The sequence below is a fragment of the Fringilla coelebs genome, assembly GCF_963513975.1.
Source record: "Fringilla coelebs genome assembly, contig: SCAFFOLD_38, whole genome shotgun sequence".
In the NCBI taxonomy this organism is placed as follows: Eukaryota; Metazoa; Chordata; class Aves; order Passeriformes; family Fringillidae; genus Fringilla; species Fringilla coelebs.
In genome coordinates this window covers 1,429,859-1,449,841 of record NW_028167583.1, presented here as the reverse complement: position 1 = coordinate 1,449,841, position 19,983 = coordinate 1,429,859, and the positions used below count along the sequence as shown (strand labels likewise).

Sequence of the window (19,983 nt, the reverse complement as noted above, 5' to 3'; positions counted from 1 at the left end):
CAGGCACCGAGGAGAAGAGGGACCCCCAATCCAATGGTGACCCCCAGCAGCTGGGACAGGGGGGAACCCCCCAAACACCAGAGGGGAGGGACCAGGGATGGGGAACTCCTGGGAATCTTTTTCAGGGCAGAATCTTGGTGTTCGGGAGGTTTTTCTGGAGCCCAGATGGCCGCTGACTGGTAGAGGTGGAGTCGGGCAGAGAGACCTTCAAAGTCAACGTGCTCATCCCTTGTTTTCTCCAAACCAGGTTTTCCCATTCCCAACCCCTGGGAGGCTGTGAGGAAGAGGAAGATGCCCCGGGAGACTGAGACAGGTGAGGAGGAAGTCAGTGCCCCGTTCCCCTCTGTGCTGCTCTGTCTCCCAGCCCAGCACAGCCCCCGGCTGCAGGACAGCCCTGGGGGGATCTCCTTCCCTTTGCCTGTGGCACAGAGGCAAATCCCATCCTGTCCTTGTCCTTCCTCCCCCAGAGCAGGAGCTGAGCATGGAGAGCAGGGAGGACAAATCCCCACAGCAGAACCTGGTGGAAGAGGCCGTTTTGAGCGGCTCCACAGCGCAGGAACCCAACAGGGAGGAAAAGCCCCGGAGATCCCGCACGAGGAGGGGCTGCAAACGCAGATCACGGGGATCTGAGGGGGAAAGACCCAGCCTGGGCCGGGAAGGCGGCCGGAGATCGAACCAGAGCTTGGAGCTGGTGCTCCATGAGCAGCTCCATGATAGGAAGAAGCCCCACACGTGTGTGGAGTGTGGGAAGAGCTTCAGGTGGAGCTCCCAGCTGATTGTGCACCAGAGGACCCACACGGGGGAACGGCCCTATGAGTGTGATCAGTGCAGGAAGAGGTTTCAGACCAGCTCGAGTCTCCTGCAGCACCAGCGCACGCACACAGAGGAGAGGCCCTTCCGCTGCCCCGACTGCGGGCAGGGCTTCAGGCACAGCTCCCACCTTGTCAGGCACCGGCGCATCCACACTGGGGAGAGGCCCCACAAGTGTGAGGAGTGTGGGATGAGCTTCAGCCACAGCTCCGCCCTGATCCAGCACAAAAGGACCCACACTGGGGAACGGCCCTATGAGTGTGGGGAGTGTGGGAAGTGCTTTAGCCAGAGCTCCACCCTGATCCAGCACCAAAGGACCCACACTGGGGAACGGCCCCACGAGTGTGGGGAGTGTGGGAAGTGCTTTAGCCAGAGCTCCAACCTGACCAAGCACCAAAAGATCCACACTGGGGAGAGGCCCTACGAGTGTGATAAATGCGGGAAGGGGTTTAAGACCAGCTCCAGTCTCCTCAGGCACTATCAGATTCACACAGAGGAGAGGCCCTTCCAATGCCCCGACTGCGGGAAGGGATTCAGGGAGAACTCCACCCTTGTCACCCACCAGCGCATCCACACTGGGGAGAGGCCCTATGAGTGTCCCCAGTGTGGGAAGAGCTTCTCACAGCGCACTCACTTGACCAGACACCAACGGAGGCACCAGTAGGGGAAGCCCTGCAAGTGCCTCGAGTGTGGGAAGAGCTTCGTGCGCTGCTCCAGCTCCATCCCCCACTGGAGGAGGCACTTTGGGCAGAGCCCTGGTGCCCCACATTCCCTGTGATCCATGCTGGGAACACACCTGGCTGCTTCTCCTTTTAGTTTGGCCTTAATTTTCTTGTGCCTCATCTTCATCCCTTAAAAACTGCCAAATCAGAAATGGATTCTGGAGCTTTCTGACACCAAGCACCGTCTCATTTGTCCCCGGCACCGGCAGCTGCCACCTCCCTGGACACCATGAACTCAGCTGCAGCAATTCTGGAAAATTTTTGGCTTCTGGGAGGATTTTGGGCCATCCACTCCATCTCTTTGCACTCCAAAAGCCAAGAGGGATGGATCTGTCACCTCAAAACCACTCAAATCTCGCTGTAAACAACTGAATTTTAGCCTATCAAGGTGCCATAGCAGCTCAAATTGCTTGTTCCCTCCTCAAAAATACTCAATCCCAGGCCAAACTCACTCCATTCCACAGCTGCCAGGGTGAGATGGGGTTGGGAGGGGATTGGGAGAAGGGGGATCCCAATTTGGAGCAGTGGGATGGGGATTGTGTGGGGCTGGCTGGGTGGGATGTATTTGATAGCACATCAAACTTTGAGAGTTACTGATTTCTGTCCTTTTTATTTTCAGTCAGTTCTGTTTGCAGAGTGCTGCCTTCTCATCTGAATGAATTCCTTAAAAATCCCATTTTCTGAATAATCTAACCCAAACAATTCGAAAACCAATATCCAAATAAGACCACTCACCCACAGTTAAATTAAAATAATTTTAATATTTTTAGAGTACTTAAGGATATTATTAAAGTTTAATTGTTTGGATAAAATGTATGAGAAATTATAGTGGTGTTTGGCTTTGTGTTTAGTATATTCCCCTACCTTCCGCCTCCCAGCACCCCCAGTGCCACCAGGACGGCCCCAGCTGCCCCCGCATGCCCCATCCCCATCCCCAGGGTCACCTCCCCCCTCCTCAAATTCCGCTCCTGCACACTGATGAGACATCAGCAACAAGCGCTCTGATTGGCTGGAAATGGCTCCGCGCAGTCTCTGATTGGCTAGTGCAGTGGGAGGGGCTGGGTTCTCCCCGCCAGCTGATGAGTCAGAGCAGAGCCAGGCACTGATTCGCTGAAGGTTGCAGGGCGGGGCCAGAGCTCCGAGTTTCTGCCCGGGAATTTGATCGTCATCAGCGCCACATGCTTAGATTGGCCAGGATCTGTTTTAGGGTGGAGACGGGGGGAACTGGGCACCCCCAGGAGCCCCTCGGGTTTGGGGCTTTCGATCCCCTCTCTGCCCTCAGGGCGGTTCTGGGGCCACCCCAACACCCCCAAAACGGTGAGGGTCCCCGGGGCCCTTTGGAACCCCCAGGAATGGGCGGGAAGCAGCAAGAGCTGCCCCAAAAAGGGATTGAAGGGTCCGGGCCGAGAATGGGGGAGGCTCTGGGGATGGCTCCGGTCCAGACTGGGGTGGGCTGGGATTGAGGGAGGGTCCGATCAATGGCTGGGGACGGGCTGGGACTGGGGAGGGGTCCAGGATTGTGGGGATGGGTCCATTGTGGGACTGGGGCGGGGTCTCTCCCTGCGATTGGGTCCGGGACTGCATCAGGGTCTCTCCTCGATCCCATTCCCGATCCCGTTTGCAATCCCGATCCCACCGCTGTTTCCAGGGAATGGCTCCGATCCCAAGCCTGACCCCAAATCCTGGGGTCAACTCCCCCCGATTCCAAATCCTGGGGGTTGAAACACTGGTGGGGGGTTGGGGGGGGGGGAGGTTGAAACAACCCCAAACCCAAACTCTGGGATCTCCACCTCCCCTAACTCCTGCCCCAAACCCTCAAACTCTAAATTTTAGGATCAAACCCCTCCAAATCCCAGATCCTGGGGTGTCAAACACTCCCCAATTCCCAAACATTGGTGTTAAATCCCCCTGACCCCAAACCCTGGAGTTTGAAACATTTGGGGTATACAGCACCCCAAATTCCTAAAGTGTGGGGTCAAACACCCCCAGACCCCAAAGTTTATGGTTCAAACCCCCAATCCCCAACTCCTGAGGTTTGAAACATCTGGACGTCTCCAGCTGCCCTGATCCTAAAGTTTGGGGGTCAAAAACCCCCAAACCCCGAGGGGTGAAACCCCCCCAAACCCCAAATCTTAGGGTCAAACCCCACCAGTCCCCAAAGTTTGGGATTGAGAACCCCCAATCCTCCACCCCCCCCCAAACCCACTCCAGGCCTGGGGGGCACAGTGGGGTTCGTTTGGGGTTATTTGGGATGATTTGGGGTTTATTTGAGGCAGCTCCAGGTGCAAGGTATGCAAAGAGACCCTAGGTACAATGCTGGGGAAAATAAGGGGGATTCGTGTGGGAATTGGGGGACTCAGGATGGGGAAAGTTCAATTTTTTGGGAATTGGGGTATTTCAGGCCCTTTTTTGGGGGGGGTTGGGTATGTTTTGGAGGGGTTTGGGGTGTTCTGGGTCCCTTTTTGGCAAAGGGGATCTTCCTGGCGCTGCTCTGGGTGATCCTGGAGCCCTGCAGGGCCTCACGGGCGGTGCCTGCCTGCACCTCGGTGTCCAACCGCACCCAGGCGATGTCGCGGCGCTCGGCACCAGGGCAGCTCCTGGAACCCCGGGAACCTGGGATGGGAACGGGGCCAGGAGAACCCCAGACACCCAGGAACAATTCCCAGACACCCGGGAATGTTCCCCCCAAATGAAGAAATGTTCCCCAAAAAAATCCAGAAATGTTCTCAAAAAGAAATACTGAAACATTCCACCAAAAATTTAGAAATGTTCCCCAGAGAAATCGAGACATGTTTCTCTGAAAAATCGTGGAACGTTCCCAAATAATGAGGAACTTTCCCCGGAAAATCCAGAAATATTCCTCCTCAAAAATTCCAAAACAAACCTGGTTCCCCATCCAGAAACATTCCCTAAAAGTAAAGTTCCCAAAAATCCAGAAAATCCCTCCCACCGCTTCAAAAATCCAGAAACATTACTCCAAAAATTCTGAAATTCTCCCTCAAAAAACTCCAGAACCTCCCCAAAAAATCCAGAAATCTCCACCCCAATTCAGAAATTCCCCTCAAGAAAATCCTGAAATTCATCATCCAAAAAAATCTAGAAATTTCCCGCCAAAAACTCCCCCTAAAACCCTGGAAATTCACCCTCAAAAATCCAGATATTCCCCCCCAAATCCCATACTTTCCCCAAACAATCCAGCCCCAAGCCCCCCTCACCCTCTCACCCCCCAAGCCTCACAATCCCCCAGTGCCCAAAGGCCGCCCGGAATCCCCGGAATCCCCGGGATGCCGGGATTGCCCCAGATCTCCCTGGGGGTAGAGCATGGAGAGCATCAGCTCCTGGGGCTCCTCAGGAGCTGGGGCAGGAACAGGATGTGCTTCGGGGCTTTGCCCACAGCTGGGCAAACGGGAGAAAAACCCCAACATCAGCAACAGATCTGCCCCAAATCTGCCCCAAGCAGGCCCCAAATCTGCCCAAAGTCACTCTGGATACACACCAAACCATCTGCCCAAAATCCCAACAAAATCCTCCATGCTGTGACCCAGTGCTGTCTCATCATTTCTAAGGATTTTTCACAGTTCCAAGAAATGATATCTCAGCTCTGGGGGAAGCCTCCTCTAACCTGATGGTGTTGTGCCATCTCCTCAATGAATCAGCTGCAGTCCCAATTGTAATTACAGAACCACTCCAACAGTTTGCTGGGTTTAAAGCATCTCTGTGCTGAGGGAATTTTGGAGGAGACAGCTCTTGGATGGTTCATTAGTCTGTCACCCCCAGACCTTCACTCCAAGTGCCATTCTCAAGAGCCTTGTTTTAAATTACATTTAGGGAATTCTCTCCCACTTAGAGCCTGGGTGGTGGCCAGGCCTCAGCTCTGCCTGGATGGGAATTTGCCAACAGGCCCAGATGTTTTCTGCATCAAAACTAGATTTGAGTTGCTTTGACTTGGCTATCTGACCCTCTAGACATGATAGTTGGACTATTTTTAAAGGGAGCTTGGGAATTATTATCTGGAAATAATTATCCAAGTCCCCCCTGAATGGAGGTTTGTCAGCTGTTTGCAGACTCTGGGATGATGGTACATTATTTCAGAGATTGCTGTTTCCCTAATTCCACCTATGTTGTTAGTTTTGTCTGGTATTTGAAATATTCCTGATTGTTGTATCCAAATTATTCCTAATTGCTCTAAGGTTCTTGTCCACTGCGTGTATTATTTTACTATGATGTTGCTTCATACTCATATCAAAAGCCTTGCATCTCATTCTTAAAAAACAAAAAAGAAGATGAATGAATGCCTTAAGAACGTTCAAATAATGCAATATGGACATGAGAAATTTGGATGACTAATCATTCTGAATGATGCAATATTTACATGAGAAATTTGGAAAAAAGATCATCACCTCTAAATCCCAACTGAGTGTACCACAGTGAAGCCCAATTGATTCATTTCCTTCAGGAGAAGATGTGCCTGTGTTTTATCATCAGCAGCTCAAAGCAGTCACCTGTTCATTCCATCAGACACTGATCAGCTCTCAAAAAATGAGGCCCAGTGGAAAGAGAAATAACCTCATCACCTTGCAGCCTCTGTGGCCAGAGCAGGAGCAGGAGGAGGACTGCCAAGACATGGCTGTGTCTGGAAACTGACAGAGGCCATTTGCCAACAAAAGCCTCAGGGCATCCTCATGGTACAGTGCTCCTACTGCCCTTCCTCAGTTATTCCCTGTTCCAGCTCCTAGGAGGGCATTCAGGGATGGCAAAGATCAACATTTCCAGCTAATAGACTTTCTCACACTTCTCAACTAATTTGGAAACAATGGTCATTTCTTTCCATTTCCCCAAGAGACACTGGATATTATTCCTTTGTTTTCTCATGCTGCAAAACCCTGCGTCAATGACTTGATAGAATTTGGTAAGTTTTGTTGATTGTAATTGACCTTTTATCTATCTTATCCCATATCTAATAGATAACCAGTGAGAACCTTGATGTGATAATACCCTCACAAGAGTGAGCAGTTTCAACATCAGAACATAGGAGCCTTTTTTAAATTAACAAAAAGGGGGAGATGCCATAGACAGGTAGAACAATGATAAAAGAAAGGCCTTATGAAATCAGGCCTTGCTCTGCTCTATTAATAGCTGGCCTGTCATCTCTTCTGAGTGCAGCTGAGCAGTTACAAGTTCCCATGTGAAGCTGTTTTGAGAGTGAGACTTTGTGAACAATCTGTTCTGAGGGTGAGAAACAAATGCACCTGCAACAACAAGGGATTTGTCCCATGAGAATCAGTGAAGAGAACAGGTAAACAATACAACAGAGAGATTTGATGCACAACTAAAATCTATTTCATTAACCAATAAAAGAGTAAGTGCTAAAAAATTTCTTAACTAACTAAAGTTGCACATGAGGTCTATCAAACTGACTAAAATAAGCTGTGTGAAAAAAAATTAAGAATTCTTCTCCATCCCAGGTCTTCTCCAGGTGGGTCTTCTGGGATTTCAGTTTCCCCCCTTCTTTTGGGCTTTTGCTTCCCCCTTCTTTGGGGTTTTGGGTTCCTTCTTTTCTGGTGCTTTTGTTTCTTTCTTCGCTGTGGCTTTCTTTTCCTTCCCTGGGATTTTGGTTTCCTTCCTCTCTGATGCTTTGGTGTCATTCTTCTCTGGGGCCTTGGTGTTCTTCTTCTCTGTGGCTTTCTTTTCCTTCATCTCAGGAGATCTGGTTTCCTTTTTTGGGATTTTTGTTTCGCTCTTCTCTGGTGCTTTGCATTTCCCCTTCTCTGGTTTTGAAAGTTTCTTCCCCACAGAGACTCCCTTCTTTTCCTTCTTCCACCTATCTTCCTCCTTTCGCCTCTCTTCCTCCTCGGAGGTTTTTCCCTCCTCCTGAATCTTTTGAGCTGGCTGCTTCAGCTCCCTTCTGCAGACAAAATAGAAAACATGGCTGAGAGTCCCCACCAGAAACTTGGGCTCACCAGTCCTGGCTGGCCCTGCACTTCATCCCTTTACCCTGAGGCCATTTCTGTGAATTCTCCTCAGCCCACAGAGGTTGGGAACATCCCAAGTGAGGGCATTGCTGGAAGGGGACCTCCAGGACCAGCCAAACCTGAGCTTTGCCATCATAAGCTCTTGGCTCTGCAAGCTCCCTCTCAAGGCACAGCCAGAGCCCTCCAGCCCAGTGCCAAAGGCTGATCCACCAGCTCTCTGCGCTGATGCTGAAAACGCCCTTTGTCTCTTGGCTTCCCAGGTGAGAGCAGAGCACAGATTGCCAACATCTGCTCATCTCTCCTACAATTCTTACGCAGCTCATTCAGCCCCCTTCTCCCTGGGCATGGCTGAAGCATGATTTTAAAGAGTTAAGATTTCAGCTGAGGGTTAGAAGCAATTCACATGGATCAGGATGTAAGGTAGATAGGCAGACCATAGGTTAATGATTATGAGATGCTGAAGCTGGAGCTGATTGTTCTATTGTTTACCATTAGGAGCTTCTTTCTAGAAGGAAGTGGAGGAAGTGAACTGTTATAAGAACAAATTTAAACCAGGAGAACAATGGTTAGCACCTGGGCTTGATGTCAATCAGTCACTAAGCAGGGGACCTTGGATCCTGCCAGAGGGTCACAGAGACCTGATGAAGACATTCCTGACTTCATCCCTTAAGACCACAGACCCAATTTGAGACCACTGACCCAATTCAAGGGAAGAATTGCACAGGTATGAAGGACCAATGACCTCATTTGAATACAGAGCAGGGATGGGAGGTGCTGGGGCTGTGCAGATGTATTGTATGTAAGATCTTGGGAAATAAAGAGAGGGCAAAGAACCTTGGGCAGAGCGGTCACGCCTGTTAGGGACGGCTCTGGTGCCGCCTGCCAGTGTTAATAAACACACCACTGTCTAACTTTAATTAGTTAGAGAGTCTCTGCCCATCATCTTCGGGTTTAACGACTCACAGCCTGCTCCTTAATGAGAACAATCCTATCAGTCAGAAAGCAAAGGCTGCAGGAACTCCTCTCCTGCCAGACAGGCTCTTGGCAGCCAGATTTCCTGCTGGAGCCCAGCTGGGACCAAGCAAACCAGGGCTGCCTGCCATGGAAACCATTTGAAGCAGCCTCGTCCCTCTCCTCCCTGTGAAACCAACTCCAGCCTGGCCAGGACAAGTCCTGATGCACAGGCTTGCTTTAAGCAGCCTCCCCTCCCAGCTCCACACTTTGCCTGTGTGTCCTGAGCTGGGCTGCCCTGCTGCAGCTGAGCTTCTCCTGGGCTTGCCTACTGCTGCAGCTGAAGGGGAGCCCAAAGGACATGAGCTTTTCTGGGTGCTGTCCCAGCACAAGGAGAACCCTGGCAGATCAGCACTGCAAGGACTTCATCTGGGGCAGGAGCAGGACCCAAAGCAAGGTTTGGTCTGTGCCCCACGCCTGCCCACACCACAATCCCACTGCTTTGGTGAAGAAGGGAGATGATGAAGAAGATGCCACTCAACACCATGGACTTCAAGACACCTCTAGAGGCAGTGCCAAGGCCAGCCCAGAGCCCAGCTCCCTGCAGGCAGCAGCTAAGCCAGGAGGGCTCAGCACTCCAATAGAGAAGAAGATGTTCTGTGTCAGCAGAAGAAGGTCCTTCCTCTCTTGGGAGCCAGGGAGCTCAGAGTGGCCATCCCTGGGCTGCTTCTGGCCTTTGCTAGGCAGCACCTCTGAGCTCAGAGTCCTTGGAGCAGAGAAGCCCTGCAGGGACAATAACCCCTGGCAGAGCAGTAACCCATGGAAGGCTCACTCACCTTTCTCTGAGAGGTGCCTGAGAGCCACAGTTGATCTCCTGGGGGCTCAGGGAGGAGCTGACACCTGAGGCCTCCCCGCTCACCAGCACCTTGGAGGTGGGGCCTCCCTCCACGTGGCACAGCTCCCTGACATTGGAGGTTCTGCTGAGGTGGCCAGAGAAGGTGGAGGAGACCTGCTGGCTCTGTCCTGGCTGCAGCACACCTGAGAGTGGCAGGATACTGAAAGCCTGGATGGAAGACAGCAGAGATTGAGGTGTTGAGCATGGAAATGGATGCAGAAGAGCATCTTGGAGCAAAGTGCAGCTGTACTTGGAGGGGCCTATTCCCCAAACACTGCCAGAATCACCCTCACCTCATCCTGCATCCATGCCACTGACCAGCGCAGGAACCATGGTGAAAATCTTCTCCCATACTCACAGGTCAATGCATTAATTAGTACATTACATGAAAGTGAACTGGGATGTCTCCTGGCAGCAGACATTCTCTCTGATGCACAACTTGCCTTTAAAAAGTTTAAAAACTTCCTGCTTTTAGAGAAGGAGGAGACTCAGAGTGAGAGCTCTTGGAGCTGAGGGAAGGACTCCAGCCCAGCTCATCTGACTCCTGATGCTCTTCCCCTCTCTCTCTGATTTAAATGCTGCTTTCTCAAGGTGCTACAGCAAAAGCTCCTGCAAAAATTTCCTCTGGACCACCTGAGGAGTTCCAGGGGGAGCAGTGCCCTCCACAGGTGCTGCACAGCGTCCTTGGGCAGCCCCACAACGTGTCCTGCACGGCCTCTCCAACAAGCAGCTGCTTCAGCAGCACTTTGGGATGGCCTGGAGGGATGGGAGGCCCCTCTGTGGCCAATGCTGAGGGCCCCCAGTGGCACTGGGAGCTCCAGCCCTGCTGGCCACACTGACAATGGGCAAGGAGACAGATTCCCTCTTGCCTTCTCCGCTTCCAGGGGAGTGTGCCCTACGTCCAGGGAGCACCTGAACCCCTCCAAGCCTCGTGGGAGGTGAGGGTTTTCAGCAGTTTGTGCTGGCACCTGAAAAACAAGCCATTTTCTGTGCTGGGAGGAAGAGACAGCCACTCTGCAAAGTCTCTGTCTGTAAGAGAGATTCAGGGCCAGCAGTGCAATGGCAGCTCTGGGGTGAAAGCAGAGCCCTGCACACAGGGAGTCTGGCTGGCTTGGCAAGAGGCTCCATGGAGATCAGGACTCATCCCAGCTGGCTCTGGGAAGGAAGCTGCAGGTCTGACCATGATGATGCAGATAAAAGCCTCATCTTACATTGGGAAGGAAAGAAGGCAAAAAATCCCACACTCAGCACAGGCCTGTAGGATCTGAGTCAGCTTCTCCAAGGAAAACTCTCCTATTTCTCCCTCCCACTCACCCCATGTCCAGCCACTGGCCCTGCTGCCTAGCCCACTGCCTGGGCACAGGACAGCAGGGCAGCAAAAAGGGAGGTCAGCACGAGCATGACTTGGTGCTGGCAGGCTGGGGAGGCAACACAAGCACTGGATGTACAACAAAATCTACCTCTGCTCCTGAAGAGTTGTTAAAATCCTGCGTCTCTTTCAGGGCTCTGGCTGGCTCCTCCTCCTTTCTGATCTTGAAGTGCCTCCATTGAGTTGCCGGGGAAGCCAAATTGCTCCTCTTCTCCTTTGGTGGTTGGGGTTTGAATTTCAGAGGGTAAAGCTCATCTCTGGAAAATAAGATAACTATGAACAGGGACCTGCAGTGGGAGGGAGGGACACCTGCACCAGCAGCTCCTGGCCAGGATGCAGCCCCTGGCTGGGTGCTGGGCAGGTTGAACTGAGAAATGCTTTGATCCAGCCCTTCCCAATCCAGCCTGGAGCAGCTCTGTTCTAAAGGCAGCCCAGGGATGGCACTGAGCTGCTGCAGCAGCTGCAACTGCTTGCACTGAGGAACTGCAGAGGACAGGCATGAACACCTTGTGGGGATGCCAAAAGCACAGTGGGAGAGGAAAAGACAGAGAAGGCAGCAAAAAGGTGAGATCTGAGGCACCCAGGGGCAGACCCAGCCAGTGCCCAGCCAGCACAGTCCCCCCAGGGCCCAAGGCCAGAAACTCTGCAGCTCCACCAGGGATTTATCAGCAATGTTCCCCTGACACTGCTGGGAGGTTGGTTTTGCATTTTCCAACACTCCCAGGTGACTCAGCTCACATTCCCCACCCATCCATCCATACATACTCAGGCTGTGGTGCTGGGATCCTGCCAAGCTCTGTCACCATTGGGCTTGGGGAGGTTTCTGCCGGCCGTCCTGAGCTCCGTAATTGTGCTCTCTGTGCCAGGAAGCAAGCAAGAAAGATTTTAAAAAACCCAAAACAAACCACAACAGGGAAACCTAAAATACCTTCAACAGCTCAACCCTGCTCAAGTCATTTCTTTAAGGACACCTACGACTCTCCACCTGGAATGCTGGGCTTTTGGGGAAAAAGAAAATTACATGTTCACCTCCATATTGAAAAGCATTAAGGTAAGAGAACCTTTCAAACTACAAATTACTGGCCCAAAGGTAAAAGCTTTGCAAGAAATCTCTAGTTAAGACCAGGCTGACAGTTCAACAACTGGTTCTTCTGGTGGGGAGAAACCCTCCTCTTTAAGGGAAGCAGCCTCAGAGTTGAAAGCAACTGTTTTGTCAAACTTCAGGCTCCCTGGCACAGCCTGCACTGCCTGTTCTTCCTGTTCACTGATTTACAGGCAGTGCCACAATGGCCCAGGTTCAGATGTTTGGTGCCATCCAGGGAATTTGGCATTGCCATTTCCATATGTCTTAATATAAATTTCAATCCTTGCAACCACTCTTCAAATGCCAGCTTTCCTTTCTTGTACAGAAAGCTCAAGGTTCCCAGAAGTCTTCTGACATCCTCTTTTGTGCTCAGAGAGATGACATTTTAATCCAGATGTTTCCAAATTTAACAGCATTTTAAAGAATAATGAACTAAACTGACCCTGGATTCCAGCTGTGCCCAATTCCATTCTGTGTCAGACACTGAGATTCCCACCTCTAAGGCACGAGCTGTTTGTGCCACCCATCCCTCCTGTCCTTCCCACAGCAGCCTGTGCCTGTTTTCCCCGGCAGAATCCCTGTGCCCTGTGCCCCCTGCCAGGAGCAGTTGCACACAGGCACTCAGCTCCCCGTGCCTCACCCGTGGGTTTCTCTCATCCCCGAACACGCCGATGAGAACATTGGTGCGATGCTCGCCCGGCGCCTGCACTTCCACCACAACGGGGATCTCTGCTGTGCTCTGGGGCTGGACAATCCCACAGGGCTTGGGGCTGGAGTAGAACACAGCAGAGTCCTCCTTGCGTTTCTGGAAGGGACAGAATGAAATGCAGCTTCAGAGGCACCTCTGAAGAAACTTCAGACTCCTTAACATCCACCGCAACAGCAACTTACACACACATTTAAAACTGCCCAGGACAAAGGTAAAAGGCACAAACAAGATGCAAGAATTGGAGGCTCAGCATTCCCAGAGGATCCTGCAAGGAGGCTGCCAGCACAGGCATTGCTGTCTGTGGATGCAGCAGCTTTTCACAACCCTCTAAGATCTCCCACAAGAAAACACCCTGAAGACTAGAACATCAACTGTTTCCTCAGGAGCTTCAACTGCCTCCTCAAGTTTACATTCGGGTAGGATCCTGTTCTCAGCAGATCTTTAGGACTAAATAGAAACCAGCAAGGTCTTATCCAAAGCCTTTTTTCCCCTAATAATCTTCTCAATAATATTTGACAGGAGGAGGTGGATGTGATGCCAAACCTGGGGAATAAGCCCGTAGCAGCCAGGAAGGTGGCTGGGATTCCTAATCAGGATCTTCCTCTCATAGGGCACCTTCAGCTGGCACTCATCGTACTGGAGCACATGGGTGGACACTTGGAGCTCAGGAACGAGACATCTGGGCAAAGAGATGACCCCAGGGGAATCAGAGGTACTGAGAGAATAGAGAACATTTACCCCCAAAGATTGGGAAATGGAGCAGAACACATTGGTCACTGTCAAATGGACATTTAACAGCCCTACAGGGATAAATTGCCTTCTACCTCTTCCCACTCCAACGGGTCTTGTCAAGGAGGGGCAAACCCTGAGAGGCAGCACCCAGAGGCTGCCAAGTGCCCCAGGCAGAGCACTTGGTGCCACAGCTGCCTCAGCCCCTCCTTCACCCAAGGAGGCTGGCAAGGACTCCTGTCACAGTCCCAGTGATCCACGAGCTCTGGGGGAGCCTTCCCAACAAGGATCAGGGCTCACTAAGGCTCAAGGAACACACAGCTCCAGTGTCTCAGTAAAAATTACTCCCTTCTCTCCCATGGTGCTGCTGCCCTGCCTGAGAACTCAGCTCTTTGCCCCAGCACGAGACACCAGCTGCCCTCCAGAGAGGCTGATCACCCCCTCCCAGGCCCTGCAGCTCCCTCACTCCTTCACTGCCCAGCTCCAGGCACTGACTGGCCCCAGCTCCACCTGCTGTACACAATGGCAGCCAAGGCACTGACTGCATGGCTCTGCCTGGGACAGGGAACAGCACCAGGGAGCTGCAGCCCTCTGGCCATTCAGCTGGCACCCACAGCAGCACAGCAGGATGCAATTCTGCTGCAGCAACAGCGACTTTTGGTCTCAACTCTGAGAACATTCAAACTCCAAATGGCAAGCAGAGGAAGGAGAAAAACTGCAGCTGACCTGCCACATCCAGAGCTGCTTTCCCTTCCTAAGACCTTGCCCTCAGCACTTGCTGGGAGCCACTTGCCCCCTGCCATGTGCCCTCATGAACAGAAGCAGACCCTGACTCTCAGCACGCTGCTTGCTGTGGCACAAAACAATGCACGCTGCTCACAACCAGCACAACTCCACCTCTTGCAGCAAGAAGGAGAGGAGGCCCTCGGGAAATTTGTCCCACCTCAAGCACCAAAACCCAGGCCCATAAATGATATCATTCCTGCTCCCTTTAAAAGAGGGCCAGGGCCGTGCTGGGCTGTGAGCAGGGCTGCTTTTCACCACAGGCTGCTGTCCAAGCCCTGCTGTTCTCATGTCCAGCTGGCACAACATGAGGCCATTAAGCAGCACTTCTCCTGGGCAGCTGCAGCCAGCAAAGCCTGTGCAAGGCAGTGCCTGGAGAGGCCAGCAAGGGCTGGTACCTGGCTGTGATGATCAGTGTTGCCACTCCCTTGCCAATACCCTCCAGATCCACCAGCATCCTCCTGTAGAACTCCATCACCGTGTTGGAACACAGGGTCACCTGGTGCAAGAGAAGAACAGGAAATTCTTCCTTACAAAAGCTCATTACCCACGTGTGATATCCTCCAGTTCTTGAGGGAGGATTTGGCCACAATTCTTCTGCTGCTCCATGTGTAGAGCACAGTCTCAGAGAAACAAAAGCCTTCTGCCAATACCAGACTTGTTAAACACAGCTTGCTATCAGGACACAGCTCAGCTACATTAAAACATCAGACTAAAGCTCTCTGCACCACTGCATTCAAATTAAGGAGCCAATTTCTCATCTGACTATGATGACATTCATGCAGAGGAAATCTGACTTGAATAGAATGAGTTCAGCTTCACAGCAGGAAGCTGAGGGCAAAGGGTGGCCCAGCAGGTACTGGGCACTTCATGGCTGCAGAGTATTTTGTCTCCACTGGAGATTCCTGCAGTGAACACAAATCATTCTGCTCCCCAGGAGAGGGGAAATGACACCAAGAAGAAAAGCTGACTGCTTTATACAATGACATCTCTCTAACAGCCACCTTCTGCCCTCATCCTTGCTCTGCCCACTTGCAATCAAATCAATTGCTCTCAAAAACACAAGAATGGCTTCAGGCCTTGACCATAAGGTATGTGACCTCAGCAGATGATTTTGGAAACCAAACAGTGCTCCTGGAGGAACATCCCGAGTAAGGCAGCTAGCAGAGGCCTCCCAGCAGTGCAGATCTCTCACTCCCAGCATGCTCAAAGCTGGCACCAGAGCTGAAGCCCTCCCACACTCCAGTGCAGCTTCAGCCCTGCTGCTGCAGCGTCTGTGGCTGGACTCTTGCCGTACCTCGATGTCCTGGTGTCCCTGGGGGAGGATGGTCCCTTGGCTGGGATTGATGGTGAACTCCCTGGGCTCCACATAGAAATGGATTCCCTTCCTCCAGGCTGGGTCGCTGTCCCTGCGGATCTGATCCACGCTGTCCACAGCCGGCTGCGTGCCATCGTCCGACATGCGGAGCTGGAACGTCAGGGGCACCGTGGAGCTGTTGGTGAGGCGACAGCGCTGGGTGTAGGGAAAGCCTGGCAAAGGACACAAATATCCAGTCAGGCACCCACTATGGCATGATCCTGGGGTGAATATCCTGCCAGGATGAAAGTGGGATTGGAGTTCAGCTCTTTATTATCTGAACTACAGCTCCCTGAGAAGCTGCATGAGGAATTAATCGTCACTTAGTTCCCTCTGGCACAGATTCCAGACTGCAGCCCTGAAAATGCCCACTCCTAGCCCTGCTCAACACTGCAAGCTTCTCTCTTTGGGATGGGGAGGAGCTCCCTCACCTGCCCCAAACCAGCACCACTTATCTCTCAGTGATGAGTGTGCACCCAGACCCAGCATTTACTCTGAGAATTCAAGCAGGAAAATTCCCTTCCAAGCCTGCCAACACTCCCACTGTTTTCAGAGCTATATAAACAGTGAGTTGTCATTGAGAAGAAGCTACAGCAAAAGAAAGTGAGGATGGAATCAGGAACTAGAACATGAGGCAAAGCACCCTAAAGCAGCTTCTCTCTGCAGGATCCTTAAGGCATCTCTTGGTTTGGCCCAAACAGACTGAGTACATGACAGGTCAGAAACCACTCAACTGGGGGCACAGCCGAGCCTTGCTTTGAGATTAGCAATGAGGAACCAGGTCCCACCTCACCCAACAAACGGCAACATCACACCCATGCTGCTCACTGGGATTGCTGTCTGCAAGGGTTGACCCCACTTTAGCTCTGGGATTTGCTTTCCATCCTGCAAAGCCAGAGACACAGCCACTGATGGTGGGCATGTCCTGCAGAGCCCACAGAGCAGCCACAACCTGCTCTGCAGTGCACATCTGGCTGGGCTGGCCAGCTCTGTGGGGAGGAGACTTCTCCCCAGGCCTGCTCACCAAGACTCACTGGAACACAGATGGGCAGAAAAAACAACTGCAGCTGCAGCCCAGAGCTGCTCTGTGCCCATCCAAGTGACCACTGCCAGCTCCAGCAGTGACTCCAGCAGGGAGGCAAGAGAGGCACAAAAGGACAAACCCAGATGTCAAAACCTCAAATGAGACTGAGCTCAGCACACAACAGCCAACAGTTACAAAGAAGCAAAGATACAACAGCTGCCTTCAGCTGGAGAGACCTTAGGAATTAAATCAGATTCAGCAGGATCAATCTCCTGGTTCAGAACCATTTTTCCATCTGTTGCCTTTCTTCTTTCATTTCCTCAAAAGGCAACTTGACAAGTGCCCCCGTGCTGATGCAGGCTGGGGAAGAAGCAGCTCAGCAAAGGCAATGAGTTTCCTTCAAAAGCTAATGAACTTCTTTGTTCTGGGATTGGGTTTGGCAGTGAATGTTAATCCTTTTCCCATCGTTTTGCCTGGCAGCCCTGTCATTTCAAAGGTATAAGAATTTGGAGGGAGGGGCTCATCTTTCCATTGCAGGAAGATTCCCACCTTCCTTGGCAGACATCTGTCTTTTAAAGCACCACAGACACACCAGAAAATACTGACTTTCTATTCCTCGTTTCTATTGCATCTCCCAAGGGCAAAATGCCACCCGAGGCAGCAGCAGCAGCCCTGCAGTTCACAACCTGGAGAGGCTGATGGGCAGACCAGGAGTGAGGGATGCTTTTCTGTTGGAAGGCACAGATCCCTGACGCTGTGTCCCAGCCCAGGGAACACTCACCAAAGGAGATGTCCCCAAAGTCAAGCTCAGGGAGGTCGAAGTGCAAACTCGGAGCAATGACACTGCCCCTGGAGGGTGAGGACAGAGGAGGAAATGGCTCGGTTAAAGGAATTGCAAAGGCCTGGCTGTCGTGGCTCGGGGACACAAAACCTGGGCTCAGGGCACCCTGGGTTTCCAACCAACACAGCACCATGTGCTCAGCACAGGGCCCTGTGCACAGGAGGCAGCTAAAGCCAAGTGGCCAGCAGCCAACAGCCGTGGATGGGCTTTGGGCACAGGGCAGGCAGGAGAAGGCCCTGGGCTGTTGGCGCTGCCATGAAGGACCCTGAACACACACCCAGACATGGTTCTGTGCCTCACTTTCCCCATCTGCAATGGGAGGGACATAAAGGTGTCCCCACAAACTTCTGTAAGCAGCCCTTCCAGCCACAGGTTCCCTGCTTTGCTCCTTCTTAGCTGGAACTGCTGTTACCATGGAGGAGCTTTCTCAGGAGAGTTTGACCCACACCATCATTATAGACAGAGTTCTGAGACATGAATCCAGGGCATTCCCAAACATCCTCTGGAAAGAGCAGCAACAGGGGAGAGATGAATCCTAGAGGAAAGGACCACCTTGTCAGCAGTGCACCAGCTGGCACAGCCAAGAGCAACAGCTTCAACAACCAAACCAGGCTGTCCTGAATCCAGCACAGCACCTCAACTCTCCTTGAACTCAGCAGACAGACTCCAGAAGTCACCAACATCCACTGAAATCAGCACTTGAAGCTGCACAACACTCACAAGTGGATTTCATGCTTGATGCCAATCAATGCCCACTCTGTCTTTTGGTTCCAAATCAAGGAGCAGTGACCTGGGCCTTCTGTGGTGTTCACAGCACTGCCCCTGGCTCTGCTCTGCACATCTCCACAAGAGACACCTGCCCTTGCCCAAGGAGAAAGCTGTTTATGCAGAAACACCCCATGGCCACTTTGGGGCAGGGACAGAGGAGAATCAATGATTTGATGGTGAAAGGTTCCCTCTTGATTTCCAAAATACAAAAGCAGCACTTTTCCTCCAAAAACAAAGCCAGCATCATTGTTTCTCCACTATGGGCACACCTACTCACCACTTTTCTCTTGCTAAGTAATATCTTCCTTGTTCTTTTATATCCATCTCCTTTATCTCATTGGCATAATCCAGTGCAGATTGCTTTCATTTCTTTACTGCCTTGAGCCAGTGCCTGCCCACAGCAGCAGCCCAGCTCCAAAGCTGCAGATCAGCCAGCATCAGCTCTCCTGCTCCCACTACATTATCCTAGCAGCACATGGCTCAGGCTGGCAGGGACAAGGCCTCACGCTGCTGTGCTCCTGAGCACTGAGCTCTGCCTCCCCTGGGATCAGCCCTTCTCCCTTTGCCTGCGCCAGGATTATCTCTTGCCATGGCACCAGCCCACGCGAGGATGCCCAAGTCCTTGGGACACTTCCTGCTGCACACTTCCCTGACTCCCACATCAGCCCTTTCCTGCCTGTGCCAAGGAGGCACCAGAGCACTCTGTGCACAGCAGCTGCAAGCACAGCTTGTCCCCCACAGCAGGGCTGGCAGAGGTGAGCTGAGCCTGCTGCTGCCCATCTGCCATGGATTGTTAACACAAGTTTTTACAAACACTGCTGCTGCTGCACAATCACCCAGGCTGGCCCATCTCCAAAGCCCTGGGGACCTTGCTGGCTGCTCAGGTGGGACATCCCAGAGCAGCTGCTGCCCAAAGCTGATCCATCCCACTGCCTGCCATGGCCCAAGGCACAGGGAGATCCCTGCAGGGAGGAGTCATTCCAGCCCCCAGCTACCACCTAGGGCAGGAGGCATCCTCACACTAAAGCAATGCCAGCATCACAGCAGAGATTCAGACCCCAGGAAACACCTTTTTTCTCTGCTCCAGCCCAACATGAGGTAGGTGGGGGATGTCCCAGACACAGCCTCAGATGTGCCCACCCAGCTCCCAGGGTCCTTACTTGATGGTCAGGATGGCAGGCGTAGCAGATCCAGCCACTCGGAACTGGAACTCTTCCTCAAAGCTCCCCAACACGGTGGCACTGAAGGAGATCTGCACACTCTGGCTCCCACCTGCTGCAATGATGCCCTCCAAGGGTGCAAACTTGAAGCAGGAGCCCATGCTGGTGGCTGAAGGGATACAGCTGAAGGGAGCAGCCAGAGCTCCTTGGTTCATCAGTTTCACCTGCAGCAGCAAGAAAGCCAAGTGGAAATACATGTGGAACCTTCCTTTCTTGGGAGTTATTGTCTCATGATGCCATGAACACCCAGAAAAGGCAGAAGATGCTTTGTGCTGCTGAGTGGCAGAAGGCAAAAGAGACAACAGGACAAGTTCTGCCTTTGGGTTTTCATGCAGAGCAGAGAGAACTCCACAGAACTGCAGTCACCCTGGGCTGAGCCCATGCACACAGAGCAGTGCACCACTGCTCAGCATCACCAAGCTCACTGAGAGCTGGCCCTGAGAGCAACGTGGGCTGATTGCAGCTGCCTAGTCAATCACCCCAGAGCTGCTGCTGCCCCACTTAGCACAGCTCCAACAGCACCATCTGCTCATTCACCTTTTCCCATACCATGAAAACAATACACTGGGAATGAGGCATCACCATCAAAATGTATAGACAGCACCAACTTTTGGTAAGAAAACTCAGGGTGTCTTTCTCTTCCCCAGCCAAGCTTTTGAAAGTGTCTGCCATGATGCAGGGCCTCATTTTCTACCTCTTCACTTGCTCTCTCATGATGTTTTTGTAAACTTGACACCATTGTGGGGGAG

General features: G+C 52.2%; 2 protein-coding genes and 1 long non-coding RNA gene across 3 annotated transcripts in view; 1 reads left to right on the top strand and 2 right to left on the bottom strand.

The window, feature by feature from the left end:
• Positions 1-19,983, bottom strand: part of LOC311165771 — a 276,507-nt gene that overhangs the window by 192,823 nt on the left and 63,701 nt on the right. The window lies entirely within an intron of this gene.
• LOC311165738 (uncharacterized protein) lies at positions 252-2,537 on the top strand (the record flags this gene model as incomplete). The annotated part of the gene is made up of 3 exons (XM_084227251.1): positions 252-313; positions 468-1,395; positions 2,471-2,537. The coding sequence occupies exons 1-3, from the start codon at positions 292-294 to the stop codon at positions 2,535-2,537; spliced, it is 1,017 nt and encodes a 338-aa protein (XP_084083377.1). The 5' UTR covers positions 252-291.
• On the bottom strand, positions 2,573-19,705 carry LOC311165737 (uncharacterized protein; the record flags this gene model as incomplete). Its single annotated transcript, XM_084227250.1, has 12 exons — positions 19,175-19,705; positions 15,322-15,554; positions 14,423-14,523; positions 13,056-13,191; positions 12,444-12,608; positions 11,458-11,576; positions 10,665-10,703; positions 9,292-9,432; positions 7,354-7,437; positions 4,830-4,928; positions 4,056-4,129; positions 2,573-2,730 (listed from the first exon to the last, which is right to left on the bottom strand). The coding sequence occupies exons 2-12, from the start codon at positions 15,484-15,486 to the stop codon at positions 2,573-2,575; spliced, it is 1,281 nt and encodes a 426-aa protein (XP_084083376.1). The 5' UTR covers positions 15,487-15,554; positions 19,175-19,705.